The sequence below is a fragment of the Bos mutus genome, chromosome 15 (genome assembly GCF_027580195.1).
Source record: "Bos mutus isolate GX-2022 chromosome 15, NWIPB_WYAK_1.1, whole genome shotgun sequence".
Classification (NCBI taxonomy): Eukaryota; Metazoa; Chordata; class Mammalia; order Artiodactyla; family Bovidae; genus Bos; species Bos mutus.
The window spans coordinates 33,630,833-33,656,981 of NC_091631.1; the positions used below are offsets into that span (position 1 = coordinate 33,630,833).

A 26,149-nucleotide genomic window follows, 5' to 3' on the forward strand; every position below is an offset into this window, starting at 1 on the left:
CTGACGGTTTCTCTGGTGCTGCAACAGTGGTCGTAGGACCCCGCGCTGGGAAGCTCTGCCAGGAGCTGGTTGGGAGAGTGAGTACCTAAGGGGAAAGTGCCTGGGGTGTTCCAGTCTTCAGGCCGGCGGACCTGCTCTTTCTGAGGCGCGGGGCATGTGACACGCTTAGCGTGTCATTTTGAAAAGAAAATTGTTTTCAGTAGTAATGGCGAAATGAATGAATAACAATAATAGGAAAGAAACGGAGATGGTGAAAATTTTCTTTCCTTGAAGTTGTTGACTGGCAAAAAAAAAGCACAACGTGAAAGTTGAGAGTTGTTTTATCTAGCAGACAAAACTGAGGACTTGATCCCACGATACAGTAGCTAAGGTAACTTCTAGAGGCTATGGTGGCAGAGGGGGTTGTAGAAGGGGTTTAGGGTGGGTGGGGGGCAGAAAATATAAGAGATTTTGCAGGGAAGACAGGGTAGTTGGAGCATCAAAAGATTACTCTTAAAGAAAGCCAGATATCTCAAGGAATTTAGTGCTTTTCTATGTATGAGGAGATATAAGAGTCTAGGCTCACTGAGATCATTGTTTTGATATGCACCTCAGCTATTGGGGGCTAGTGTCCTGTTTTTTCATCCGGTCTCCTCAGGTTGCTCTATTCATTCAGTGAGTGGCTGCAGTGTCTGATGATTCACTGAGGAGGGTTATGTTTCTGTCCTGATTTTACTTGGGGTTGACTGTGGTGGAGAGGAGGTGCCTGTAGCGGCTGATGACTGCAACATAGTTTGTTTACTGATGTGGCAGGGGACATTTTTAATTCTCAAAGCACATAGAACCATCCTAGTTCAAGAAAAATCACTGTGCTTAAAGGAAAAGCAATGATTTAATATTTTTAAATTACATCACTGTGTTTTTTATTTTAAAAGGGGAAAACATACATATGCATTTATGTGTTAAAGAAATGAACAATAACATTATAGTTTCTGGTTTTAAGCCTTTGTGTCAGCTGATTTGCCATGAGAGATCAGTCGCTCAGTCGTGTCCGACTCTTTGCGGCCCTGTGAATCGCAGCTCGCCAGGTCTCCGTGTCCATCACCAACTCCCGGAGTTCACTCAGACTCATGTCCATCGAGTCAGTGATGCCATCCAGCCATCTCATCCTCTGTCGTCCCCTTCTCCTCTTGCCCCCAATCCCTCCCAGCATCAGAGTCTTTTCCAATGAGTCAGCTCTTCGCATGAAGTGGCCAAAGTACTGGAGTTTCAGCTTTAGCATCATTCCTTCCAAAGAAATCCCAGGCCTGATCTCCTTTGCCATGACTTAGTGAAAATTGTTCCTTGTTGAGAAGGCAGTGGCAACCCACTCCATACTCTTGTCTGGAAAATCCCATGGTCGGAGGAGAAGGAAATGGCAACCCACTCCAGTATTCTTGCCTGGAGAATCCCAGGGACGGGAGAGCCTGGTAGGCTGCTGTCTCTGGGGTTGCACAGAGCTGGACATGACTGAAGCAACTTAGCAGCATGTACTCAGATGTGTCCCCCCACAAAAAATATATGCTAAGTCCTATCCCACTCCCATACCTCCTGTATCTCCTTCAGCCAGTACCTCAGGGTGTGACTTTCTTTGAAAATAGAGTCCTTGCAGATGTAATTGGTTAAGATGAGGTCATACTGCACTAGTTCAGTTCAGTTCAGTTGCTCAGTTCAATCGTGTCTCACTCTTTGCGACCCCATGGACTGCAGCTGGACTAGGGTGGATGCCTAATCCAAAATGGCTGGTGTCCTTATAAAAAGAACACTTGTGAAGAGACAGAGACATACAAGGACAATGCCATGTCACCAGGAAGGCAGAGATCAGAGTTGTCTAATGCAAGACAAGGCTTTCTGGCAAACATGAGAAACTTAAGAGCAAGTGAAACTGTCAAGTGTCCTTTTGGGAGGCTCTGAAGAGCTGTGGTCCTTTATGTCTCAGTGCAGAAAGAATTCAGCGAGAGGCAAAGTGATAGATAAGAACTGATTTATTAGAATAGGACGCTTGTGAGACTTACAAGCAGGCAAACGAGAGGTTGCTGCACCCCAAGAACTTACTGGGCTACAGTTTTATAATCAAAAAGTGAGGAGGAGGAGAAGAAGACTTCTTCGTAATTCTTGAGTAGAGGTCATGCTTCCGTCACTTGTTCCTCCTCCAGGCTGGGCAGGGGAGTTTTCTTGTCCCTACGTGGTCAAGCTAGGTCCACAAATTATTGTTTTTTATGTGTGCACAGAGCATGTCCTAACTTACTGAGTTCATTGGTCAGGATGTGGGGCTCATGCTACCATTGTTTTCTTGTTTGGGGCATGTCTCTTGCTTCTGTTACATGGTTTTGTTGCTAAGCAAGCCTGCTTGGTTTTGTGGTTAAGCAAACCTGCTTTCTTGAGTAATCATTAACTTACAGGGGTCTCCCATATATTTTTCTACTTGCAATCCTTTAGTGGGGTTAACTATTTAATCACCTCCTTCTTTCCTTTACTCTGTCCCTGTCACAAGATGTGGAACAGATTCTTCCCTAGATCCTTCAGAGAATGCTTGACCTAGCTGACAAGTTGATTTTGGACTTCTGAACTATAAGATAGTAAATTTCTGCCCAGTTTGTGACATTTTGTTACGGAAGCCCTAGACACATACCCATGTTTGTTAGAAAGCATATTTATATTTGTCATTCTGTTTTCCTCTTAGATAACCAGAGAACACTTCTTGTTAATTTTAGTTTTGAAAAATTTCCTTAGTCTGAAGCAACAATTATGCAAATAAGAAAAGTCTTAAACATATGGATATGTTGGCAGAAAATTATACAAACCACAGTTCACAATAAATTTCAGAAATTGCAGTATTCTCTGTGTCTCATTTATTTGGGATTAATTTTTGCAGCTTTCAGTTATCTCCGCATTTCAGTATAACATCATCATCAGAAAATTCATCCTAAATTTCTACTGGTAAAATTTGGTTAGATTTTCTTTGCAAAATTCAGGGAAATTGAATATTGACACGTGTTATTTGATCCATTGCTTTAAAAAAGAAATATCCACATGGTGAAAATGTACAGCATCAAACATTGTCTTTATTCATTTAGGTTAGTGCAAATGTAAATGTAATTGTGGTTTTGGATCACAAATTTTAAATCATTATAACTAAGCTCAAACACATCTTTATTAATTAAAATATGAACCAATACAATCAACACGTTTTTGCCAATGAGGCATAAGTTTGTTTATTCCTGTAGTGTAAAAATCTGTGCTTCGAGATTGGTCAAACTGCTGGAAAGCATTTTCTGCCTCCTGCTGGTTGTGGAAGCGTTTTTCCTCCAAACAGTTTTCTAGATGGTTGAAGAAGTGATAGTTGGTTGACGAGAGGTCAGGTGAATATGATGGATGAGGCAAAACATCACAGTCCAATTCATTCAACTTCTGAAGCATTGGTTGTGCAACATGTGGTCAGGTGTTGTCGTGGAGAAGAATTGGGCTCTTTCTGTTGACCAATGCCAGCTGCATGCATTGCAGTTTTTGGTGCAACTCATCTATTTCCTGGAAGGACTGATGCTGAAGCTCCAATACTTTGGCCACCTGATGCAAAGAGCCAATTCATTAGAAAAGACCCTGGTGTCGGGAAAGATTGATGGCAAGAGGAGAAGGGGACGACAGAGGACGAGATGGTTGGATGGCATCACTGACTCTATGGACATGAATTTATGCAAGCTCTGGGAGATGGTGAAGGACAGGGAAACCTGGCGTGTTGCAGTCCATGGGGTCTCAAAGAGTCAAACATGACTGAGCAACTGAACAACAAATCAATTTGCTGAGCATACTTCTCAAATGTAATGGTTTCACTGGGATTCAGAAAGCTATAGTGGATTAGACTGACAGTAGACCACCAAACAGTGACCATGGCCTTTCCTTGGTACAAGTTTGGCTCTGGGAAGTGCTTTGGACTTCTTCTTGGTCCAAGTACTGAGCTGGTCATTGTCAGTTGTCATATAAAATCCATTTTTCATCTCATATCACAATCTGATTGAGAAATGGTTTGTTGTTATTGCATAGAATAAGAGAAGATGACACTTCAAAACATCGATTTTTTTACTTTCCAGTTAGCTCATGAGGCACCCACTTATCGACTTTTTTCACCTTTCCAATTTGCTTCAAATGCCAAATGACTGTAGAATGGTCAACTTGAGTTCTTTGGCAACTTCTTGTGTAGTTGTAAGAAGACCAGCTTTGATGATGGCTCTCAACTGGTCGTTGTCAGCTGCTGATGACTGGGCCATACACTCCTCATCTTCCATGCTTTCATCTCCGTTGCAAAACTTCTTAAACCACCACTGCTCTGTACATTAGTTAGCAGTTACTGGGCCAAATGTGTTGTTAATGTTGCGAGTTGTCTCCTCTGCTTTATGACCCATTTTGAATTCGAATAAGAAAATCAATCGTATTTGCTTTTTGTCTAAAATCTATTCTGTAGTCTAAAATAAATATAAAATAGACAGCAAGTAATGTCATTAGCAAAAAACCATAAAGCAAGAAGTGCACATTAAAATGATACCTAACGTAACCATATATATTTAAGAATGTATTCCAGTATCAAACGGTAAAGTTCAACAATGCAAACCCACAGTTATTTTTGCACCAACTTAATATTTTTTGGCTGTATGAGACTGTCATCTCATCTGTTCTGGCAGTACTCATGTTTTGATTCTTTTTGTCTATGTCACTTTCCTTACATTTTGTTGGTGCATAGTTAATGGCTTTCTATACAATTTTGTGGACTGATGTTCAAGGAACAGTTTTAAACCTTGGTGTCTATTCTGGCTGTTTGCAGATACTTTTGTGTCTGATTGACCTCATTTGAAACTTCATCTCAAAACAAAAAATAACTCAGGAGAGAAAAATCTTATATGAGTAGGGTTATTTTATTTTATTTTTTTTTAATTTTATTTTATTTTTAAACTTTACAATATTGTATTAGTCTTGCCATGTATCGAAATGAATCCACCACAGGTATACCTGTGTTCCCCATCCTGAACCCTCCTCCCTCCTTCCTCCCCATACCCTCCCTCTGGGTCGTCCCAGTGCACCAGCCCCAAGCATCCAGTATCGTGCATCAAACCTGCATTGGTGACTCGTTTCATACATGATATTATACATGTTTCACTGCTATTCTCCCAAATCTCCCCACCCTCTCCCTCTCCCACAGAGTCCATAAGACTGATCTATACATCAGTGTCTCTTTTGCTGTCTCGTACACAGGGTTATTGTTCCCATCTTTCTAAATTCCATATATATGCGTTAGTATACTGTATTGGTGTTTTTCTTTCTGGCTTACTTCACTCTGTATAATAGGTTCCAGTTTCATCCATCTCATTAGAACTGATTCAAATGTATTCTTTTGAATGGCTGAGTAATACTCCATTGTGTATATGTACCACAGCTTTCTTATCCATTCATCTGCTGATGGGCATCTAGGTTGCTTCCATGTCCTGGCTATTATAAACAGTGCTGCGATGAACATTGGGGTACACGTGTCTCTTTCCCTTCTGGTTTCCTCAGTGTGTATGCCCAGCAGTGGGATTGCTGGATCATAAGGCAGTTCTACTTCCAGTTTTTTAAGGAATCTCCACACTGTTCTCCATAGTGGCTGTACTAGTTTGCATTCCCACCAACAGGGTAAGAGAGTTCCCTTTTCTCCACACCCTCACCAGCATTTATTGCTTGTAGACTTATGGATTGCAGCCATTCTGACTGGCGTGAAATGGTACCTCATAGTGGTTTTGATTTGCATTTTTCTGATAATGAGTGATGGGTTATTTTAAATTTATAGTTTTAGAAGCAGGGCTATGTTCTACCACAAGGATGGGAGGCACAAAATGTGCCTGATGTGAACTTGAAAGTTTACAAATTGTTATGAGTTTATCAGTACTGTGAAAAGTAATATATATGGCTTAATCTGACTATGTAACTGATAATTTTTCAAATTAATTTGTGGAATAAAATGTTTTGGTGGATTAGTTTGTAAAAAGTGATAGTTTGAAGTTTACATGTGTTTTATTATAATATGATATCAATTGTAATCGTATCATGCAAAATGCTGGGCTGGATGAATCACAAGCTGGAATCAAGATTTCTGGGAGAAATGTCAACAACCTCAGGTATACAGATGATACCACTCTAATGACAGAAAGTGAAGAGGAACCAAAGAGCCTCTTGATGAGGGTGAAAATGGAGAGTGAAAAAGCTGGATTGAAATTCAACATTAAAAAAGCTAAGATCATGGCATCTGATCCCATCACCTCATGGCAGAGAGATGGGAAAAAAGTGGAAGCAGTGACATATTTTATTTTCTTGGACTCCAAAATCACTGCAGATGGTTACTACAGCTGTGAAATTAAAAGACGCTTGCTCTTTGGAAAGAAAGCTATGACACAGCTAGATAGCGTGCTAAAAGGCAGAGACATCACTTTGCTGACAAAGGTCAGGATAGTCAAAGCTGTGGTTTTTCCAGTAGTCATGAATGGATGTGAGAGTTGGACTGTAAAGAAAGCTGAGCGCTGAAGAATTGATGCTTTTGAACTGTGGTGTTGGAGAAGACACTTGAGGGTCCTTGGACTACAAGGAGATCCAACCAGTCCATCCTAAAGGATATCAGTCCTGAATATTCATTGGAATGATTGTTGCTGAAGCTCCAGTACTTTGGCCACCTGATGCAAAGAGCTGACTCATTGGAAAAGACCCTGATGCTGGGGAAGATTGAAGGCAAAAGGAAAAGCGGGTGTCAAAGGATGAGATGGTTAGACAGCACCACCAACTCAATAGACTTGAGTTTGAGCAAACTCAAAACTTTGAGCCAAACTCACATTTTTGGCTATGAGAGTCTGTCCTCTCTTGTTTGTTCTCCCAGCAGTATTCATGCTTTGATTCTTTTTGTGTATGTCAGTTTCCTTACATTTTGTTGGTGCATCAGTAATGGCTTTCTTTACAATTTTGTGGATTGATGTTCCAGGAACAATTTTAAATCTTGGTGTCTTACTGGTGTTCAAGGAATATTCTGGCTGTTTGCAGATACTTTTGTGTCTGATTGACCTCATTTGAAACTTCATCTCAAAGCAAAAGATAACTCAGGAAAGAAAAATCTTACATGACTAGGGTTATTTTAAATTTATAGTTTTAGAAGCAGAGCTATGTTCTACCACAAGGATTGGAGGCACAAAATGTGCCTAATGTGTGCTCTGGGAGATAGTTGAGGACAGAGGAGCCTGGGTGCTGCAATGCATGGGGTTGCAAAGAGTAGGACATGACTTAGCAATTGAACAACAACAACGATCCGTTGTTTAGCACTTAGAGAAACAAAAGATTTTTCTTTGAGAGTTATTGTATCACTAACATTGTTTAGCATAGTCATGCAATGTGATGAAAATCAGATTAACTTTCTTTCAGTTTTATTACTATTTTAAAATTCTTTACAGACAATTCACCTTCTTATGCTTACACTGGGCCAGGCTATGTCTACCTCCCAACCCTTGCTACTCACTGTCTGAGAGATTTTAAGAATAGAATTGCTCTGGTGTCAGAAGCCTCTACTCTGAATGACTGCATCCTCTTCTGCTGATGCCTTCATGAAGCAATGTCCTGCAGCCTGTACAGGGATCAAGTGTTCAATAGGGAATTTAGTGATGATGGTGAAAAGGAATTGTCGATTGGATTCCAAGCCAACTTTTGATTCTATCCCTAGAATCCTGAATGTTGTGAAGTATCATAGGGACTACCTCCTTCTGGATTTTCTTTTTCCTCTTAGGTCAGGGTCTTCACACCTTTCTGGATCAGTCCAGCGTTCTAGGAAGGATTGGACAAAGACAGAGCTCGTCTCTGTTGTCAGATGGAATTGTGATCATATTGGGCTTAGTGAAAATGAGTTTCCCAAATTTGAATCATTGAAATATTGAAGAATATAATTAATCCAACCATCCCAAATGAAAACAAGAAATCTTGTAAGCAGTTGAATTTAGGAAAATAAATCACTAATCTATATGCAACTAAAGTTGAAGTGGTCCAGGGCTAGAGAGGGACATGGAGTTTGGATAGAAATCAGCATAACCCTCTGTGGTGACACTTCGCTCTGGAAATGATGACTATTGATAATTCCAGCTTGGCTTATTCTCCTCACATGTGTTCTTTCCTCTCTCTACTTCATTTCCTTGTATTATTTGTGAGATGAACTGCCTGCTGATGAAATTATAAGGTCCTTTAAGGTCAGAGAAGGACTGTGATTCATGTATCCTATCTCCTCTCCCTGCCTACCTCCAACCTAGTTCTGTGCTGCTCTCAATAACCCCCTGCAAAGTCTTTCAATAAAAGTTTGTAAAAAAGAAAATTTGGATTTTTGTTTCTTTGTGTCCCTTGATGATTTCACTTTTACTTATATCAATTGTTTATCTTCCACTTTCTCTTTCATCTGATAAATATTTGCTGAGAATTTACTATATGGCTAGGTACATTGCTTGTTAGCTACCTTTCATTATAGTTCAGTCGCTCAGTCGTGTCCGACTCTTTGCAATCCCATAGACTTCAGCACGCAAGGCTTTCCTGTCCATCACCAACTCTGGAGCCTACTCAGACTCATGTCCATTGAGTCGGTGATGCCATCCAACCATCTTATCCTCTGTTGTCCCCTTCTCCTCCCACCTTCAATCTTTCCCAGCATCAGGGTCTTTTCCAGTGAGTTGGTTCTTCGTACCAGGTGGCCAAAGTATTGGAGTTTCAGCTTCAGCATCAGTCCTTCCAATGAATTTTCAGGACTGATTTCCTTTAGGATTGACTGGTTTGATCTCCCTGCAGTCCAAGGGACTCTCAAGAGTCTTCTCCAACATCACAGTTTGAAAGCATCAATTCTTTGGCACTGAGCTTTCTTTATAGTCCAACTCTCCTTTCATCACACTTCAACACCAAACATCTCACTAATTGTACCTCTCACAGTACATCCCTTTCTCTGTGATCTTTTGCTATTGAGTTTAAATTATTAAAAAGTTTTCTGTAGCACATTTCTTCTTATGAATCTGAACTCACACATGACACTGACTATATGTAGTATTTGCAGTGTATCTGACTTGCTTTTGCTTTGGGTCTGTCTCTTACCAAGCTGACATATTTCTTCATCACTGGGAGTTGGAACTTTCATTTAGCCCATGGAATTCTCTAGGCCAGAATACAGAGTGGATATTTCCCTTCTCCAGGGGATCTTCCCAACCCAGAGGTTGAACCTAGGTCTCCTGCATAGTAGGTGGATTCTTTACCACCTGAGCTACAAGGGAAGCCCAAGAATACTGGAGTGGGTAGCCTGTCCCTTCTCCAGGAGATCTTCCTGACCCAGGAATCAAATCAGGGTCTCCGGCATTGCAGTGGGCTTCTTTACCAACTGAGATGTGAGAGAAGCTCACCCTTTTATTCCCTACCCACTGTCTTAGAAACCCTAAAGCCATTTAAAAGTTGGACAGTAGACCCATCAGAGTAGATAATAGCTATAAACTTCATCCATTTGAAAGAAACCTTGCTGATTATCCAGCCCACGTATTCTTAACATTTTCTGTGCCTTTTGACCAAGACTGATGAATTCTGTTCTTCTGAAAAATAGTTTTATAATGTAAAATGAATTTAAAAATATTATAAAGGAACCAATTATTAATATATTGAAACACCTCATAATATTTATAAAACTCTCCAAATTGCTTTACAACCCACTTTGAATTCAAGTAAAAAAATTGCTAGAATTTGCTTTTTGTCTTATAGTCTAAAATAAATATAAAATACACAATAATATCATTAGCAACATAACATAAAATGAGAAATGAGCTTTAAAATGATGTGCAATATAACCACATTTATTTAAGAATGTATTCCAATATCTAAAAACAGCAAAGTTGAGCAATGCAAAACCACAATTATTAATAGCTTCTCTTTCTTTACTGATTTCATTTATTTTATCTCTCTTTTTCTTCCTTGATGTGTTTTGCTAGAAGTTTATCAATTTTATCTCATCAAAGAACTAGCTTAGTTTCATTGATCTTTTCACTTGTTTTTCAGTCTCTTTTTCAATTATTTTTTCTCCAAGCTTATTATTTTTCTTTTATGAGCTTCAGGTTTTGTTTGTACTTTTTATTCTCATTCCTCTAGGTATAAGGTTAGTTTGTTTATTTGAGACTTTTTTGTTTCTTTGTTTTCTTTAGGTAGGCCTATATTACTATGTACCTCCCTGTTAGAGCTTCTTTTGTTCTACCTCACAGGTTTTGGAGCATTGTGTTTTCATTTTCAGTTGTCTTGAGATTGGTTTTTAAATTTTATCTTTGATTTCTCAAGGAACCATTTGTTGTTTAGTAGCATGTTGTTTAGACCACAAGTTATGGTTTTTCTAGTTTTTTTTTAGTTATATTCTTGTTTTATCCTGCTGTGGTCAGACAAGATAGTTGATATAATTTTAGTTTTCTTATATATACACTAAGACTTGTTTTATGGAGTTGCATATGATTTATTGTTGAGAATGTTCCTTGGGCACTTGAATATGTATTCTGTTTTATTTGAATGATATTTTTTGTGTATCTAATAAGTCAACCTGATCAAATGCATTGTTTAAGGCCCATATTTCTTTATTGATTTTCTGCCTGGATCATCTGTTCAGGGATGTAAGTGGGCTTTTAAATTGAACTGTGAATGTTGTGAAAAGTGAAAGTTTGAAGTTTTCACTCATTCTTGTTTTATCCGTGGTCGACAAGATACTTGTTAATCTTAGTTTTATGGATATACAGCCCACCAGGCCCTATGATTTATTGGGATTTTCCAGGCAAGAGTATTGAGTTTTATTTGAATAAAATATCTTCTCTGTTAACAGTCAACCTAGGCATATTATATTTTTTTGGAGCCCATATATACTTTGGTGACAGCCTGCCTGGATCGGACCAGCGATGCAAGTGAGCTTTTAAATTCCTGTACTTTTATTGTATTACTGTTAATTTCTCCCTTTATGCCTGTTAATATTTGCTTTATGTGCTTAGGGCGCACCTCTATAGGGTGAATTGATAGTTACAAGTTTGGAAATAATAGCTGAATCCATAAGAAATCAATTGACATTCAAATTTCAATTTTATGTACTTTTTTTTTTGGTAGAGAAGTCATTATGCAACACATATATCTGATAAAGTGCCTACATGGAAAGAACTATAAAATCACCACAAAATGAATATGGATGAGAGACTTGAGCAGGCACTTTATAAAAGTGAATATTCAAATAGTCACAAGGAATGAAGGAAGTCCCATCTCAGTAGTAATCAGGGAAATGCAAACTATAGTGAGTTACTAGTACTACATAGTTCAGAGTGACTAAAATTTAAAAGAGTGATAATAGTGTTAATAAACATGAGAAGCAATGGAAATACTCATATATTGCTGCTGCTACATCACTTCAGTCGTGTCCGACTCTGTGCGACCCCATAGATGGCAGCCCACCAGGCTCCCCTGTCCCTGGGATTCTCCAGGCGAGAACAGTGGAGTGGGTTGCCATTTCCTTCTCTAATGCATGAAAGTGAAAAGTGAAAGTAAATGTTGCAAAAGACATGTGTCTGACCCTCATCGAGTATTTAAATGGACTGCAGCCTTCCAGGCTCCAGGTTATAAATTTGTACAGCTACTTTATTTTATTTTATTTTTTCCTTTTTTTTTGAAAACGTTGTTTTTATTTTTATTTTATTTTATTATTATTATTATTATTTTTTACTTTACAGCATTATATTGGTTTTGCCATAGATCAATATAGAACAGTCTTTTGTACAGCTACTTTAAAAATTGACTGTTATTCTCTCCTAAAGTTGAAGAGACATCTAGATATGTAGATAAACTATGACCCAGAAATTATTCTCCTGGTATATGCTACAAAAGACATGTGCAAGAATTCTTAGAGCAGCAGTATTTAAATAAACACAAGCTGAAGAAAATTCAAATGTTTGTCAGTAGTATAATGGATAAATGAATTGTGATATATAGTGGAATATTATACAATGATGAAAAACCCAACTGTAGTTCCATTTAGTAACAGATAAATTTCCCAAACACTATTGAGTGAATGGAAGTCAGAAACGAAACAATTACACTGAATCATTCAATTTGCCTGTTCAAAAACAGAACTCATCTATGGTGTTGAACCTCTGGAATAGAGAGAGGGTATAGTTACTAGAAGAGGACATGTGAGGGAGGTGATTCTAGGAGGTTGGTGATGTTCTGTAACTTTTCCTCCATGGTGGGTAAATTGATGTGTGTGTTATGGAATAATTCCATGAGCTATACATGTGTAATTTGTGTTGTTGGTTTTTTTTTTTTTGGTAGTATAACTCTTGTATTCAGTTAAAAATAGGTTTAAAAAAAATTACAGGTTTTATAGCCTCCTGACTCTCCAAGAGTTATTTCTCTTTCATTCTATGAGTCGGTGTGATATAATGAATAAAGGACTACCCAAAAAAAAGATATCTATTTTCTAATCCCCAGAACCTGTGAATATATTGCTTTACATGGCAAAAAGAACTTTTCAGATGTGACTAAAGATATTAAGATTGGGAGATTATTATCCAGTTGTGATGAATGTAATCAGAAGGGTCCTTATGAGAGGGAGGTGTTGGAGGTCAGAGATAGAGTGATGTTGCATGCGGACAACTTGACTGGTAACTGACAGCTTTGAAGATGGATGGAGATTGTGAGCCTAGGAAGGAGGGCAGCCTCTAGATGCTGAAAAAGGCAAGAAAACAGACTTTCCTTTAGAGCCTCCAAAAGGAATGCAGCTTTGCCAATAATTTGTGTTTAGCCCCATAAGACCCAATTTTGGACATATCACCTCTAGAACTATAAGAGAATTAACCTGTTGTTTTAAGTCACCAAATCTGTGGTAATTTGTTACAGTAGCAATAGGAAACTAATAGTGGTAGTTCATGGGTGGTGTACTCTGACAGGTACAATGTCAGAGTACACTGTCCATAATAGGTGCTCTGCAATTGTGCTGAATGTATGATCACGCTTCAAAAGTGTCATTCCTCAGTATGGTAAGGGGATTTTTGAAATAAATAAGGATGTTGAGAATTCAAGACCAGTATGATGTGATGTGACCAGGCAGTTTCTACCAGTCTGTTTCCCTCTAATCTTCAGACTTCCTTAAACGTGAAAGGCTTAGAGTCTAGAGGTGAAGGAAAAGAGCACAGGGTTTGTAGTTATCAGGCACAACAAAATTGGAGATGAGGATGCAGATGAAGATGGTATGATTAGGACTTTCCCTTTGTCTGTAAAAGGCATTCATTATCAAGAGGGTGATTACAATATTTTACAAAAGAAATAAGATGGAGGTAATAATTCTCTTGATATCCCAAATGGATTTTGTTGTTGTAGTTCAACCACTCAGTCATTTCCGACTCTTTGCAATCCCATGGACTGCAGCACACCAGACTTCCCTGTCCTTCACCATCTCCCAGAGCTTGGTCAAACTCATGTCCATTGAGTTGATGATGCCATCCAACCATCTTGTCCTCTGTCGTCCCATTCTCCTCCTGCCAACAGTCTTTCCCAGGATCACAGTCTTTTCCAATGAGTCCATTCTTCGCATCAGGTGGCCAAAGAATTGGAGCTTCAACATCAGTCCTTCCAGTGAATATTCAGGATTGATTTCCTTTAGGATTGACTGGTTGGATCTCCTTGCAGTCCTAGGGACTCTCAAGAGTCTTCTCCAACACCACAGTTCGAAAGCATCAATTCTTCAGCACTCAGCCTTCTTTATCATCCAACTCTCATATCCGTACATGACTATTGGAAAAACCATAGTTTTGACTATAGGACCTTTGTTGGGAGAGTAGTGTCTCTGCTTTTTAATATGCTGTTTAGGTTTGTCATAACTTTTCTTCCAAGGAGCAAGCATCTTTTAATTTCTTGGCTGCAGTCACCATCCACAGTGATTTTGGAGCTCAGGAAAAAAAAGTCTGTCACCATTTCCATTGTTTCCTCATCTATTTGCCACGAAGTGGTGTGACTGAATGCCATGATCTTTGTTTTTTGAATGTTGAATTTTAAGCCAGCTTTTTCATTCCTCTTTTACCTTCATCAAGAGGCTCTTTAGTTCCTCTTCACTTTATGCCATAAGGGTGGTGTCATCTCCTTTTCTGATGTTATTGATATTTCTCCCTTGAATCTTGATACCAGCTTGTGCTTCATACAGCCCAGCATTTTGTATGATGTACCATGCATATAAGTTAAATAAGCAGGGTGACCATATACAGCTTTGACCTACTCCTTCCCAATTTTGAACCAGTCCATTGTTCCATGTCCCATTCTAACTGTTGCTTCTTGACCTGCCTACAGGTTTCTCAGGAGGCAGGTAAGGTGGTCTGGTATTCCCATCTCTTGAAGTATTTTCCACAGTTTGTTGTGATACACAGATTTAAAGGCTTTAGCATAGTCAATGAAGCAGAAGTAGATATTTTTCTGGAATTCCCTTGCTTTTTCTATGATCTAGCGGGTGTTGGCAATTTTATCTCTGGTTCCTCTGGCTTTTCTAAATCCATCTTGAACATCTGGAAGTTGTCAGTTCATGTACTGTTGAAGCCTAGCATGGAGAATTTTGAGCATTTCTTTGCTAGCAAGGGAGATGAGTTCTATTGTGTGGTAGTTTGAGCATTCTTTGGCATTGCCTTTCTTTGGGATTGGAATGAAAACTGACCTTTTCCAGTCCCATGGCCACTGCTGAGTTTTCCACATTTGCTGGCACATTGAGTGTAGCACTTTAACTGCATCATCTTTTAGGGTTTGAAATAGTTCAGCTGAAATTCAGTCACCTCCACTAGCTGTGTTCTAAGGTCTACTTGACTTAGCACTCCAGGATGCATTCTAGGTGAGTGATCACACCATCGTGGTTATCTGGGTCATTAAGATCTTTTATGTCTAGTACTTCTGTGTATTCTTGCCACCTCTTCTTAATATCTTCTGCTTCTGTTAGGTCTATACCATTTCTGTCCTTTATTGTGCCCATCTTTGCATGAAATGTTCCCTTGGTATCTCTAATTTTCTTAAAGAGATCTCTAGTCTTTCCCATTCTATTGTTTTCCTCTATTTCTTTGCACTGATCACTTAGGAAGGCTTTCTCATCTCTCCTTACTATTCTTTGGAACTCTGCATTCAGATGGATGTATCTTTCCATTTGTTCTTTGTCTGTAGCTGCTCTTCTTTTCTCAGCTATTTGTAAGGCCTCCTCAGGCAACAGTTTTACCTTTTTGCATTTCTTTTTCTTGGGGATGGTCTTGATCCCTGCCTCCTGTACAGTGTTACAAACCTCCATCCATAGTTCTTCAGGCACTCTGTTTATCAGATCTAATCCCTTGCATCTATTTGTCACTTCCACTGTATAATCGTAAGGGATTTGATTTAGGTCATACCTGAATTGCTTAGTGGTCTTCCCTGCTTTCTTCAATTTAAGTCTAGTTATAATTACTACGGAGAAGGCAATGGCACCCCACTCCAGTACTCTTGCCTGGAAAATCCCATGGACGGAGGAGCCTGGTGGGCTGTAGTCCATGGGGTCGCTAAGAGTTGGACACAATTTTTTTTCACTTTCCACTTTCATGCATTGAGAAGGAAATAGCAACCCACTCCAGTGTTCTTGCCTGGAGAATTATAATTGCCATCTACAGAGTCAGACATGACTGAAGCGACTTAGCAGCAGCAGCAGCATAATTACTAAGATCTATTCCCAACCATAGAACACTTCTGACACTAAAAATGTGGGTTTTCCCTACCAAACAGTTCTCTAACTCTGTGCAGATACCAACTGGGTGTCCTACAATTTAATTCAATTCTGACACTAACTACCTGGAGTTAGTTCAGACATCCCTGGTTAAGGGCTCAGCCCCACAAGACTGCCCTCCCACTTCAGATAGCAATTGCAAATATTGGGTCCCTAGTTACTCACAATTTATCTGACTTGTCTTAAAATTTGGGATTCCCATGACCCTCTCTTCTAGTTTGATAATTTGCAGTGACAGCACATGGAAATCAGGGACTTTTCTTATTTACAGCTAAATATATATAGGATATATAGTTATGTATCCTTATAAAGGATGTTTAGCTGCTAAATATATAGATGGAAGAACCTACCAGGCTCCTCCATCCATGGGATTTTCTAGGCAAAAGTACTGGAGTGGGGTGCCATTGCCGTCTCTGATAAAGGATGTTAGAAAATATATAAATGAAGAACCTGATTAAGAGGTAAATAATATGAGGTACGGAAGTGTCCTGAATACAAGGGCTTCTGTGACTGTGGGTTGGGGTACACCACCTTTCTGCGTGTGGGGGTGTTCACCACCCTAGAAGCTCTGCAAACCCTTTCCTTTTCAGTTTTATGGAGGTCCCATGACATAAGCATGATTAAATCATTGGCAACTCCAGATTATCTCAGTCTCTATCCAGTTTCCTCCTGGAGGTGTGAGGGGATTTGGAGCTGAAAGTTCCAACCCTCTAATCACATGGTTTCTTTGGCAGGCAACCTCCATCCTGAAACTATCTAGGGGGCTCATACAGAGTCACCTTATTAACATAAACTCAAGTATTCTCGACAGGGATTTTTTAGGAGTAACAAAAGAGGCTCCTCTCATCCCTGTAACTCATGAAGTTCCAAGAATTCTAGGAGCTCTGCTCCAGGAACCTGGACAAAGACTGGATGTATCTTTATTATTATATCACAATATTGTACTAGTTAATAATGAGAAGTAATTGAAAACATCTCCTGGAAGCAGCCCCTTCCTTTTCCAGAAGAGACTCATCTGTGTTGCCAGTTTATTTCTCCTCTTGCCCCTCTTCCTCATTTTTCTTCATCTGTGTGTAACCTGTTCATTGAATGAGTAGGACTCAGTGGTGTATAATTGGAATATTCCTTTATTTATCTCTACTCTCTGCTTGCCACCATGTTATTTTGGTTCTCCCCTCCCCCATTCCTGGTAATATTCTTGGGAAATTTCTAGTCACTTTTGGTATTAGAATATCTAAAGTCTTAGGCATTAAAAAGTTTAGTCCTATCTACTATCAAAACTTCCATCTCTCATTAAATCCTAAGCTGGCTCCTTGACCACCTTTCACCACCTCCATCAAGTTCAGGCCTGATTTACAATTTCATAGGACAGTAGGGAGTAAGTATGTCATAGCCTGTTTTTTTCTCATTTCTTTACTTCCTTTCCTCCTCTATTCTCATTATTTGGTTTGAGGGATGAGAGCTGAAGGGTAGCTGGTGCTATTTGTGGTTTTTCTTTTAGTTGTTGAATATACAATAGGGGCTTGTTGTGGTTGTGCTTTTGTGGAGTCTTCAGAATGCGCCCATACACTTAATGACCTGATAGTAAAGTTTAAAAGCAAAACATTGAAAAATTTGAAAAATAATTCCGACCCATCCTAGCATCCTGGGATGAATCCTACTTGATCACTGTATATGAGCCTTTTAATGTATTTTTGAATTTGGTTTGCTAATTTTTTTTTTTTTTGAGAATTTTTGCTTCTGTGTTCATTAGAAGCTTCTGTGTTCAGAAAAACACATTTTGCTTCTGTATTCATTCTGTGTTCATTCACTGCCCTAATGTCTTCAACTGTTTGCTGACCTGTTTTGCTGACATCCCAGGGTAACCTGTTTGACTTTCCCCTCATTCCTGCTTCTGGCAGTATATTTCCAGTTGTCTCTGCTGAAGTGGGCAGTGGTGGGAGGGGTGGGCGGGGTGAGAAAACTGTTGGGCAGAGGATCCAATCTGTATCCCATGGACCTTGGAGAAATTCAGCATCTTGTTCAGGAGTAGAGGACACTAGTGATCATGAGCAGGCAGCCCCAGCCTCCATGTTAACTACCATTATTGCTGTTTCCTGAAGGTTGCTCAAACTCAGTGATGTATCTAAACATTTCATCCTCTGCTGCCCTCTTCTCCTTTTGCCTTCAATCTTGATATCTCCTCCAAATTAAAAGACATATAAGTCTATCTTAAATCCCTATGGATTTAAGGATGACAGAAATATTTAGTCTGTAACAGTCCATAATACATTTCATTTACTTAGAGACCTAAGTGAAAATCTTCTTAGTGCAAATTTCCATCTTTTTTAAAGCATGTGCTGGTGCTCAGTCATGTCCAACTCTTTGCAGCCTCATGGACTGTGGCCCAACAGTCTCCTCTGTCTATGGAATTTTCCAGGCAAGAATACTGGAGTGGGTTGCCATTTCCTTCTCCAGGGGATCTTCCCAGCCTAGGGGTTGAACTTCCCTGTCTCTTTTATCTCCTGCATCGGCAAGTGAGTTCTTCACCATTGGTGCCACCTGAGAAGCAACTCACATCGTATTTGTGTTATTTATCTTGTCCTAGAATCCATCAGTCTCCTAGCCCCATTCCTGCAGGACTTGTCCTGTCTTGCTTAAATTACTCTGGAAATTCCCTACGTCTATTGATGTGGTGACCCCTAATTCCTTTGTTTCCATGATCCACATTTTCAGTGACTCTGAGAGACTGTACTGATCATGTGAACCTTACCTCCAGTGACCTTACAACTCTGGCCATCTCTAATCCCTGTGACCTACACTGGGCCCAGCATCTCCCACTTTTCATGACTATAGGATTTCATCCCTATGAACTCTGTCACTCTACTCCAGTGTTCCTAATATCTCTCTTACTGACCTCAGCCCATTGACACTTTGATCCTGACCCCACCTTGATGGCACTTTACTCTCCACTACTATCACAGAAAACCATATTCATATGTTTCCATCTACCCTCATTCCCAACTTATGTCTAGCCATTTTGTAGGGAACTCTTGACACCATCTCTGAATTGCATTTAGTAATCACTCTACTTAAATGCCTGAGGAATTGATAAAAAATTATTTGTTTATACACAAGAATTTTGCCTGAAAATCAAAATTAATTATAATACTTGTTAGTTAAAAGTTTTAATGGACTTATTGAACAAATATGAAAAGCATTGAACAAATGTTAACATTGCACAGTTATCAAGGATGCAGTGATGTCAGAGACAGGTGCTATATTGTGCGTGGGTTCTGTTTTTATCACTATTTCAACTTTATTCTATTTGGAGGCTCTTCCAACTCTCAGTGAGACTATTAAAGAACAAAAGGAAAATCCATCTATTCAAACAACTGCTTTCTATACAGCTTTTCTGTTTCATGATTTCTTCTGGAGACATGGTCATTTGACCTGAAACTGAAGAGTATGCTTGGGGCACAGAGATAGCAGAGTGAGTGCTCCTATCACCCAACTCTGAAGATCCAAGTCCTTTGATTGTTCTTCTTTGCACTGTATGTTTTCATACAGACTGTGGAGGGGTAGAGAGTGTACTCTTAAATAGAAGCCAATGAATGGCTCTATGTCAGACATGAGTAACTTTTTCCTTTGCATCAGGAGTCCTTCAGATCATCAGCTTTGAGAACCTAGCATAAGTCATTGTTTCAGAACGTATAGGTTTGCAGAATGGAGATTTCCTCCCTTCTCAGGTCTTTGATTGGCTTCAAAATGTTCTCCTTTTTTATTTCTGATCATGACTCTATGGCTCAAATAGTGTGAAAAGACACAAAGGTGCTTGATTGGAGATAAGCATTTTCTTACATTTTAATATTCAGAAACATTTCTTATTGAATTATCACTATGGTTTAGTCACTAAGATGTGTCTGACTCTTGTGACCCCATGGACTGTAGCTAGCCAGGCTCCGCTGCCCATGGGATTCTCCAGGCAAGAATACTGGAGTGGGTTGCTATTTTCTTCTCCAGGAAGTCTTCCTGACCCTGGAATCGAACCCAGGTCTCCTGCATTGCAGGCAGACTCTTTACTGATTGAGCTATGAGGGAAGCCATGATCTGGTCCACAGCCTTAATTAAAATGGCCCTTTTTCCCTGGTCATAAATCTTGTTCCATAAATGGGTCCTTCTCAGACTTGTACAGAGCTCTAGGCTCTGAATACCTAAACTCCAGTGAATTTTTTCTTTAAAAAAAAAAAAAACATGCACAGGCAAGTGCCAAAGTGCCCAGGAAGAAGAGAAAATGGTTAAATTAGAAAAAGTTATTTAACTTCTATTTTTCATATTTGTTTAATATTGTTTCCTGAATTGATGCAGGCTCTATCCTGGCCAAGTTTCTGTTTTTTTTTTTTTTTTTTAATTCCTATAATAGAATAGCTCTAAATGGCATTATATTTGAGAATTGGATATCTTGAATTTCCTATGAATGTTTTTGCATTCAAGCATTAATAACTCTTCCTCACAATTTCATAGAGTAAAAAAATACACTTAGAAATGAAAAGAATTTGTAACTTCCAGTGAATAACTGTATATTGATAAAAATATTCATATAGTTATTCTATAGATTTTGTAGCAGTCTGCAATGATTTTAATTTCCCTCTATAAAAATGAATTTCTTAAAGCTTTATATAATGTTACATATTTAAAAATAAAAACATTCAGAATAATATAAAATATGCAGTTATATTAAATGGACTATTCAATTTTATCATGTACTCATATGTATCAGTTATCTGTTTTTAAAGAAGAAGGAATTGAGGCAAAGAAAAATAATGTTCTTACTCAAGAAATCTTCAACTCTTGCTATGATTGATTTAGTTTTAGATGTTTCATTTGAAAAAAAATTGATATGAGGAAGGTTTTCATTTTGAGTGGCTGGTATTTTAGGCTTGTTCTGGTAATGTGCCTTCTTGGTTTAGATACTGGAACTCTTATCTGGTCATTGAGTATTAATTTTTTTTCAAGTCATCAAGCACATCCTGCTTTGTGATTTTGTTCCAGGCATCAGGAATTTCACCTTCATTGAAAAGTCTTTTGTGATATTTTTCTTCTAGCTTTGATCTGAAGTGACAGACAAACCATTTCCAGTATGGCTGGGTGGATGTGTCTGGGGTGATGCTCCATGTGGCATATTCCCCTCCTGCTTGTCGATAGGTCTTATATGGGATCCTCCTGCCATCATTCAAAACAAAAATACGATCACTTGCTAACAGAGTAGTACAGTTATTAATGGTAAAATGGTCTGTTTGATACCACAACGTTCCACTGAGAATTAGTGGACGGTGGAAGGGAACACTGTGGTCTCCTTCATGGGTAGGGATTGTGTTTGTACAAATTGCTTTACAGAAGGGACACTGTTTCCAGCAGCCACAGAGATGTTCAAAGAGCATTTTCTGGATTTCAGGAATCATTTCTTCTACAAGTTTAGACAAACAGTTCTGTTCTACCTTCTTCATTTCAGGATCCAAAGCTTTACTCATGGCCTCTTTGATAAACTCAATATCTTTTATCTCCTGGTGTTCAGTGCTTATCAGGTCTTTTCGTGGGAAGATCAAGGTACTCCCCAGGTGATCACAGAACAAATCTAACCACCCAGACACTGTGCTGCTTTTATCTTTAGCTATTGCTGTAGATGCATGTATAGCTGAGAGGATGGCAATCTTGATGTCATCTAAACTCATTTGTAGAAAAGTCTTTATTTTTTTCACTTCCTGTGTCAGACAAATATCTTTTAACATGGTTTTCAATGTAATTCTTAAAAAATGATTCTGGATTATGAAGGTACTGGCAGTAGTTATCAAAATTTTCCTCTTCTGCCAGAGAGATGAGAATGTGTTTCTCCAGGTTAGCTCTGTTTTCATTGAATACCCGGCAGGTGGTTCGAATGTCCCCAGCAATTTTGAGGGCCATGTTTTTCCTTATGGTGCTGGAGACAGCAGGTGTGAGTTTCTTCCACAGAAAATCAACAAACATTTTAATTGAAGTTGCTCCTTGACAAGAGATCTTAAAGCTCATGAAGAAATCATCTTTCTTGCATTGCAGATAGTGTACAGGATCATTTGCCCTCTTGAATGCCTTGTGCATCTCCTTAAACTTCACTGATGCTCTTTGGAATAAACACAATGATAAGTCTATTTCATATTTTCTTGTAAATGTGTATCTTTTCTGAGTGGGTTCAGACTTCACCTCCTCTTCTATTATTCTCAGGATTTCATGGAAATAAGTTAGATTGTAATCATGCTTTTGCTGACATATTTTGTCAACAGTTTCATTAACTTTTGAAATAAGGCAGTCAGTAGTCATATTTATGGAGTGTATATCCTGGTTCTCTATTGTCATTGTAGAGAGTTCCCCAGATTTCCTGTTCATCTTAACATGGTTATCATAGTTGATTTCAAACTTTTCTCCAGAATAGTTCTTCAGTATGCTTACTATGTCTTTTTCCTTTTTGAAATATTCCAAAAGGATGTTTTCAGAATCCACTTTAATTTCAGGGTCTGTGGCTGGAGGGAGACTTGAGGACACATCATAGACCCATTTTTCCCAAACTGAGTTGAATTTCTCATGGAGCTCTTCCTTGCTCAATTTGGTGCCATTTAGTGATAAAGCCAAATTCCGGCTTTTTTCCAATAATTCCTTTTCATAACCTGACTTTTTGTTATCCAGTTTTTCTTGATTTTTTTAAACTAATAAGTTCTTTGGCTTTTCTTTGGACATCTAAAATTAGTTCCTCTTTAAGGGTTATTAGTTTATTTTCAAAATTTCTTTTCCACTGAACCAGCACTTCACTATCTGGGTCTTCATAAAAATATTTTTCAAGTTCTTGCTTGATGGCTTCATATATCTCTCTAACAGGAGCCTCCAGGGTATATGTTTTGAGTGTCTGGATTTTTCCATTCTGAATCTGGTTGATCAGCTGGTCCTGTAATCTCTGCACATGACTCCTCAGCTCCCATGTCCAGGAGTTATACATGGTTTCCAGTTTGCTCATGGCCATGACTTCTTGAGTGTTCCTGAAACTGAAAATAAAGTTCTCATTCCGTAGGGCTCTCCACAAATCTTGAACTCGGAATTTTACATCTGATATCTTCATGATGCTTCCCCTAGATTCCTGTTGGGCAGTCACAAGAATTCTGTTTCTTAGTTCCTGAACATTGTGGCTGTAGCGAGGATTGGGTGGGGCCATTGGGGGATTGCCATCCCAGAGGTGAGCAAAGTAGTAGACGTGGGTGTTGACGTCAAACTTAATGACATCACTAAAGCAGCTTACATTGGAGCACTGCTCTTCCTCAGCTGCTATTGCTGCCATTTTGTCCAATGTCTGCTTTAGCCGCCTTCTTCCTTCCATATTTTGGTCTTTAGCTGTAACTTCCCCCACATTCTGATGGACAAAGAGGCAAGTGGGAGAGATTTTTACTTGTTTCATCCTCAGAAAAGCTTGGACAACTATTTGTAGAATATCTTGCATTTCTGATGGATTTTCCCCCATAATATTGATCAGAGTCAAGTTTCCAATTCCAGTGACAAAGGTTGCCAACTCATTGTCATGATTCTGGGACTTGTTGCTGAGTTCTGGGGCTCGAAGTCCCTCTGTGTCCACAACAAGCACAAAGTCAAAGCCAAGTTCAGCTGTGAATGTCTCCTCCACTTTCAGAAGCTGCATGTAGGCCCCCCGGGTACACCTCCCAGCACTGACAGTGAACTGCAGCCCAAAAAGGGCATTCAGCAGGGTGGACTTCCCTGAACTCTGCAGGCCAAGGACAGAGAGAACAAAGAGCTGCTTGTTTCCAAGTTTCTCAGAGAGCTTGTCAAAAACAGCTGCCACCCACCTCAGGGGCACATATGAAACATCCCCATCCATTAGCTCAATGGGAACACCAGATATCATCAGATCTGCAGCAATGTGGGGAAGGGAGAGAAATAGGGTATCTTTCATGGGTGAAGCTTCTTCCAGAGCTTCGTAGATCTGGCCAGCTTCTCTGAGAATGTGCTCAATTCCCAAGGTACAGTCATTAATCTCTCTGGAAATAGCTTCTATGTCATTTTGCCAGTCTTTCAGAGAGCTACTCTTTGGGGCCTCTTGGTTTTCTTTTTGAATCAATTCCTTTTTCTTCTCATTTAGATTTTCCAAGTGTCTTGCAGTCAGGTTGTCCAAAGCTACATTCAGCCATTGGAGGAAGTAGAGTTTGGTGTGAGTTTCTGAATGATTTTGGAGAATTTCAAGGACAGAACGCATTAAAGCATTGAGAGGAAAGGCTTTTCTCAACTGTTTGCGTCTTAACATTTGTTTTTCTGTCTCAGTCTCACTTTTGTGTTGTTCAATGCTGCGATTCCCCTTTTCTCTCAGATGATAGAGTTCTTTGTCCTTTTTACACCAAAGTTGCCACAGTTTTCCCTGAAGAGGTAGTAAGTTTTCCTTGACCTGAGGTATTTCCATTTCTCTCAATAGGGTCATTAGAGCCTCTGCCTTTTCTTTGGCTTCCTTGCAATGTCTCTGGTTTGCATCAATAAGCATTCCTTGCTTGTGAGCAACTTGGGCACAGTTCTCCAAGCTGAGTGCAGTGTTAGAGAGCTCCAGCAAACGTCTGATTGTAGTTGTGAGCTCCCCTATTAGTTTTGCCTCATTTCTGTTCCTGATCCCAATTCTCACTCTTGAGCCAGAGTCATTGACTGTGATTTTTCCTTTATCATCAAGCAAGAAGATTAAAGGTTTTGTTGACTGACACATGTCATGGACTAATTTTTGGTTTCCTTTATTATCCTCAGAAGTTGACATGAGGACCACAATTATGGAAGAGACTTCCTTCAAAAAGGCGAGTTGCTTCTCATATTCCTTTGCATCTCCGTGAAGATTCGTAAAGGTCAAGCAGTTGTCAAATCTGTCCTGCTCTTCCCCCCCAGGACAGAACCAGGCGACTTCCACCACTCCTCCCATCAAGAGACAGTCTCTGCTGCTGCCTTTGCAGTGTCGGTGAAAAAAGACATCATGTTTGCGTTCACTGAGAAGACAGTCATGATCTGCGATTTGGAAGCAGAGAAGCCAGTTCCAACTCTAATAAAGGACACAATGGGGGCAGAAACACGACACATCTGTTGATTCGTGTAATTGTCCTTCTCCTCTTTTATTGATTTCCCTACTTGCTGCCAGCTCCTTCGAATTTGTCTGAGAGACCAGAGAGAGAATTCAATTTGAGCATTGCAAGGATTAGGTATGAGAAGGGGGAGAGCAAACTGACAAATGGAAAGTTTGTCCAAAATATATTGTCTGGCAAAATCATCTGCACAGTGAAGAATTGCCATCTGAATATCCATAGGGTGAACATAGGGTCTGACATTAGTGGCTGCTGAAGGCTCAGTAGGATGAGCACTTTCTTCAGGTAGATCTTCATATGGATCAAAAGCCTCCTTTTCTTGATTTGAGGTGCTTGAATAGACTTGGTTCTCTGTGTATTCTTCGTGTTTGATGATCAGGTATCTCAGCCCATAATCCAGCACCAATAGCTTCTGTAGGAAATAGAAGTGAAGTTCTCTTTCAGAGCAGGGCTGGGTGTTGTACACAGTCTTGTGGATCAGCTGGAAGTTAGCTCTGCTCATTTTTCTTGGGTAGTAGTGTTCTAGGCCTAGACGCTGGAGTAAATCTTGGAAGGCTCCATTTTCTATGACTTCCTCCTTTTTCTTTTCATTATCGTGTGGTTCATGGGGCTCTTTCTTTTCATGGAAGACACTTTGCAATTCTTTTATCACCTCCTCCACTTGCAATGAAGAGACAGCAGCCTCATATTTCCCATCAATGAGCAGTCTTAAGTCTTTTTCTTGGTTTTCCCAATCATGATCTCCGTGATTGGTGAGGACATATACAACTTCTTTAGTCAAAGATCGTCCCATGTATTGTTTGATCAATGCCAAGTGTTGTGTTTTCTCCTCTGGAGAAATAGCTTTGATACCTACTGTTGCTGTCAGACCTGTGAGCACCAGAAATGCCTGAGCCCTGTAGTTGCAAATATTTTTGAGCTCTTGGTATTTATTTTGCGCAGTTTGCATTTTATCCAATAGGAAGTCTAACTCATCATGCCCCAGGGGATACTGAAATTTATTGTCACCCACATGATATCCTGCACCAGATACTATCAAAAGTAGCAAGATGCGTGTGTCTGGCTTCCCCATTTCTTGGAGGTTTTTCAAGAAGGAGCCAAGAGACAAGCTGACCTTGTAAGTCAGCTTTCTTTGAGCTTCCTCCACCAACTTTGTAGATCCAGAGTTTGCCATTACTTCCCTAAGGTCATTTTTTTTTTTTTT

At 39.4% G+C, this 26,149-nt stretch overlaps 1 protein-coding gene and 1 long non-coding RNA gene across 2 annotated transcripts in view; one reads left to right on the forward strand and one right to left on the reverse strand.

Annotated features, from left to right (window-relative positions):
* Nucleotides 1-24,890, forward strand: LOC138990998 (uncharacterized). The gene is made up of 3 exons (XR_011467031.1): nucleotides 1-77; nucleotides 24,620-24,666; nucleotides 24,755-24,890. It is a non-coding gene; the product is annotated as an uncharacterized lncRNA (long non-coding RNA).
* LOC102286614 (interferon-induced very large GTPase 1-like) overlaps nucleotides 18,975-26,149 on the reverse strand; it is a 46,524-nt gene continuing 39,349 nt past the window's right edge. Inside the window, 4 exon segments of the mRNA XM_070383853.1 lie at nucleotides 18,975-21,555; nucleotides 21,557-22,532; nucleotides 22,534-24,865; nucleotides 24,868-26,149. Of these exon segments, the coding sequence (XP_070239954.1) occupies nucleotides 20,803-21,555; nucleotides 21,557-22,532; nucleotides 22,534-24,865; nucleotides 24,868-26,149 (5,343 nt within the window). The 3' untranslated portion in view covers nucleotides 18,975-20,802.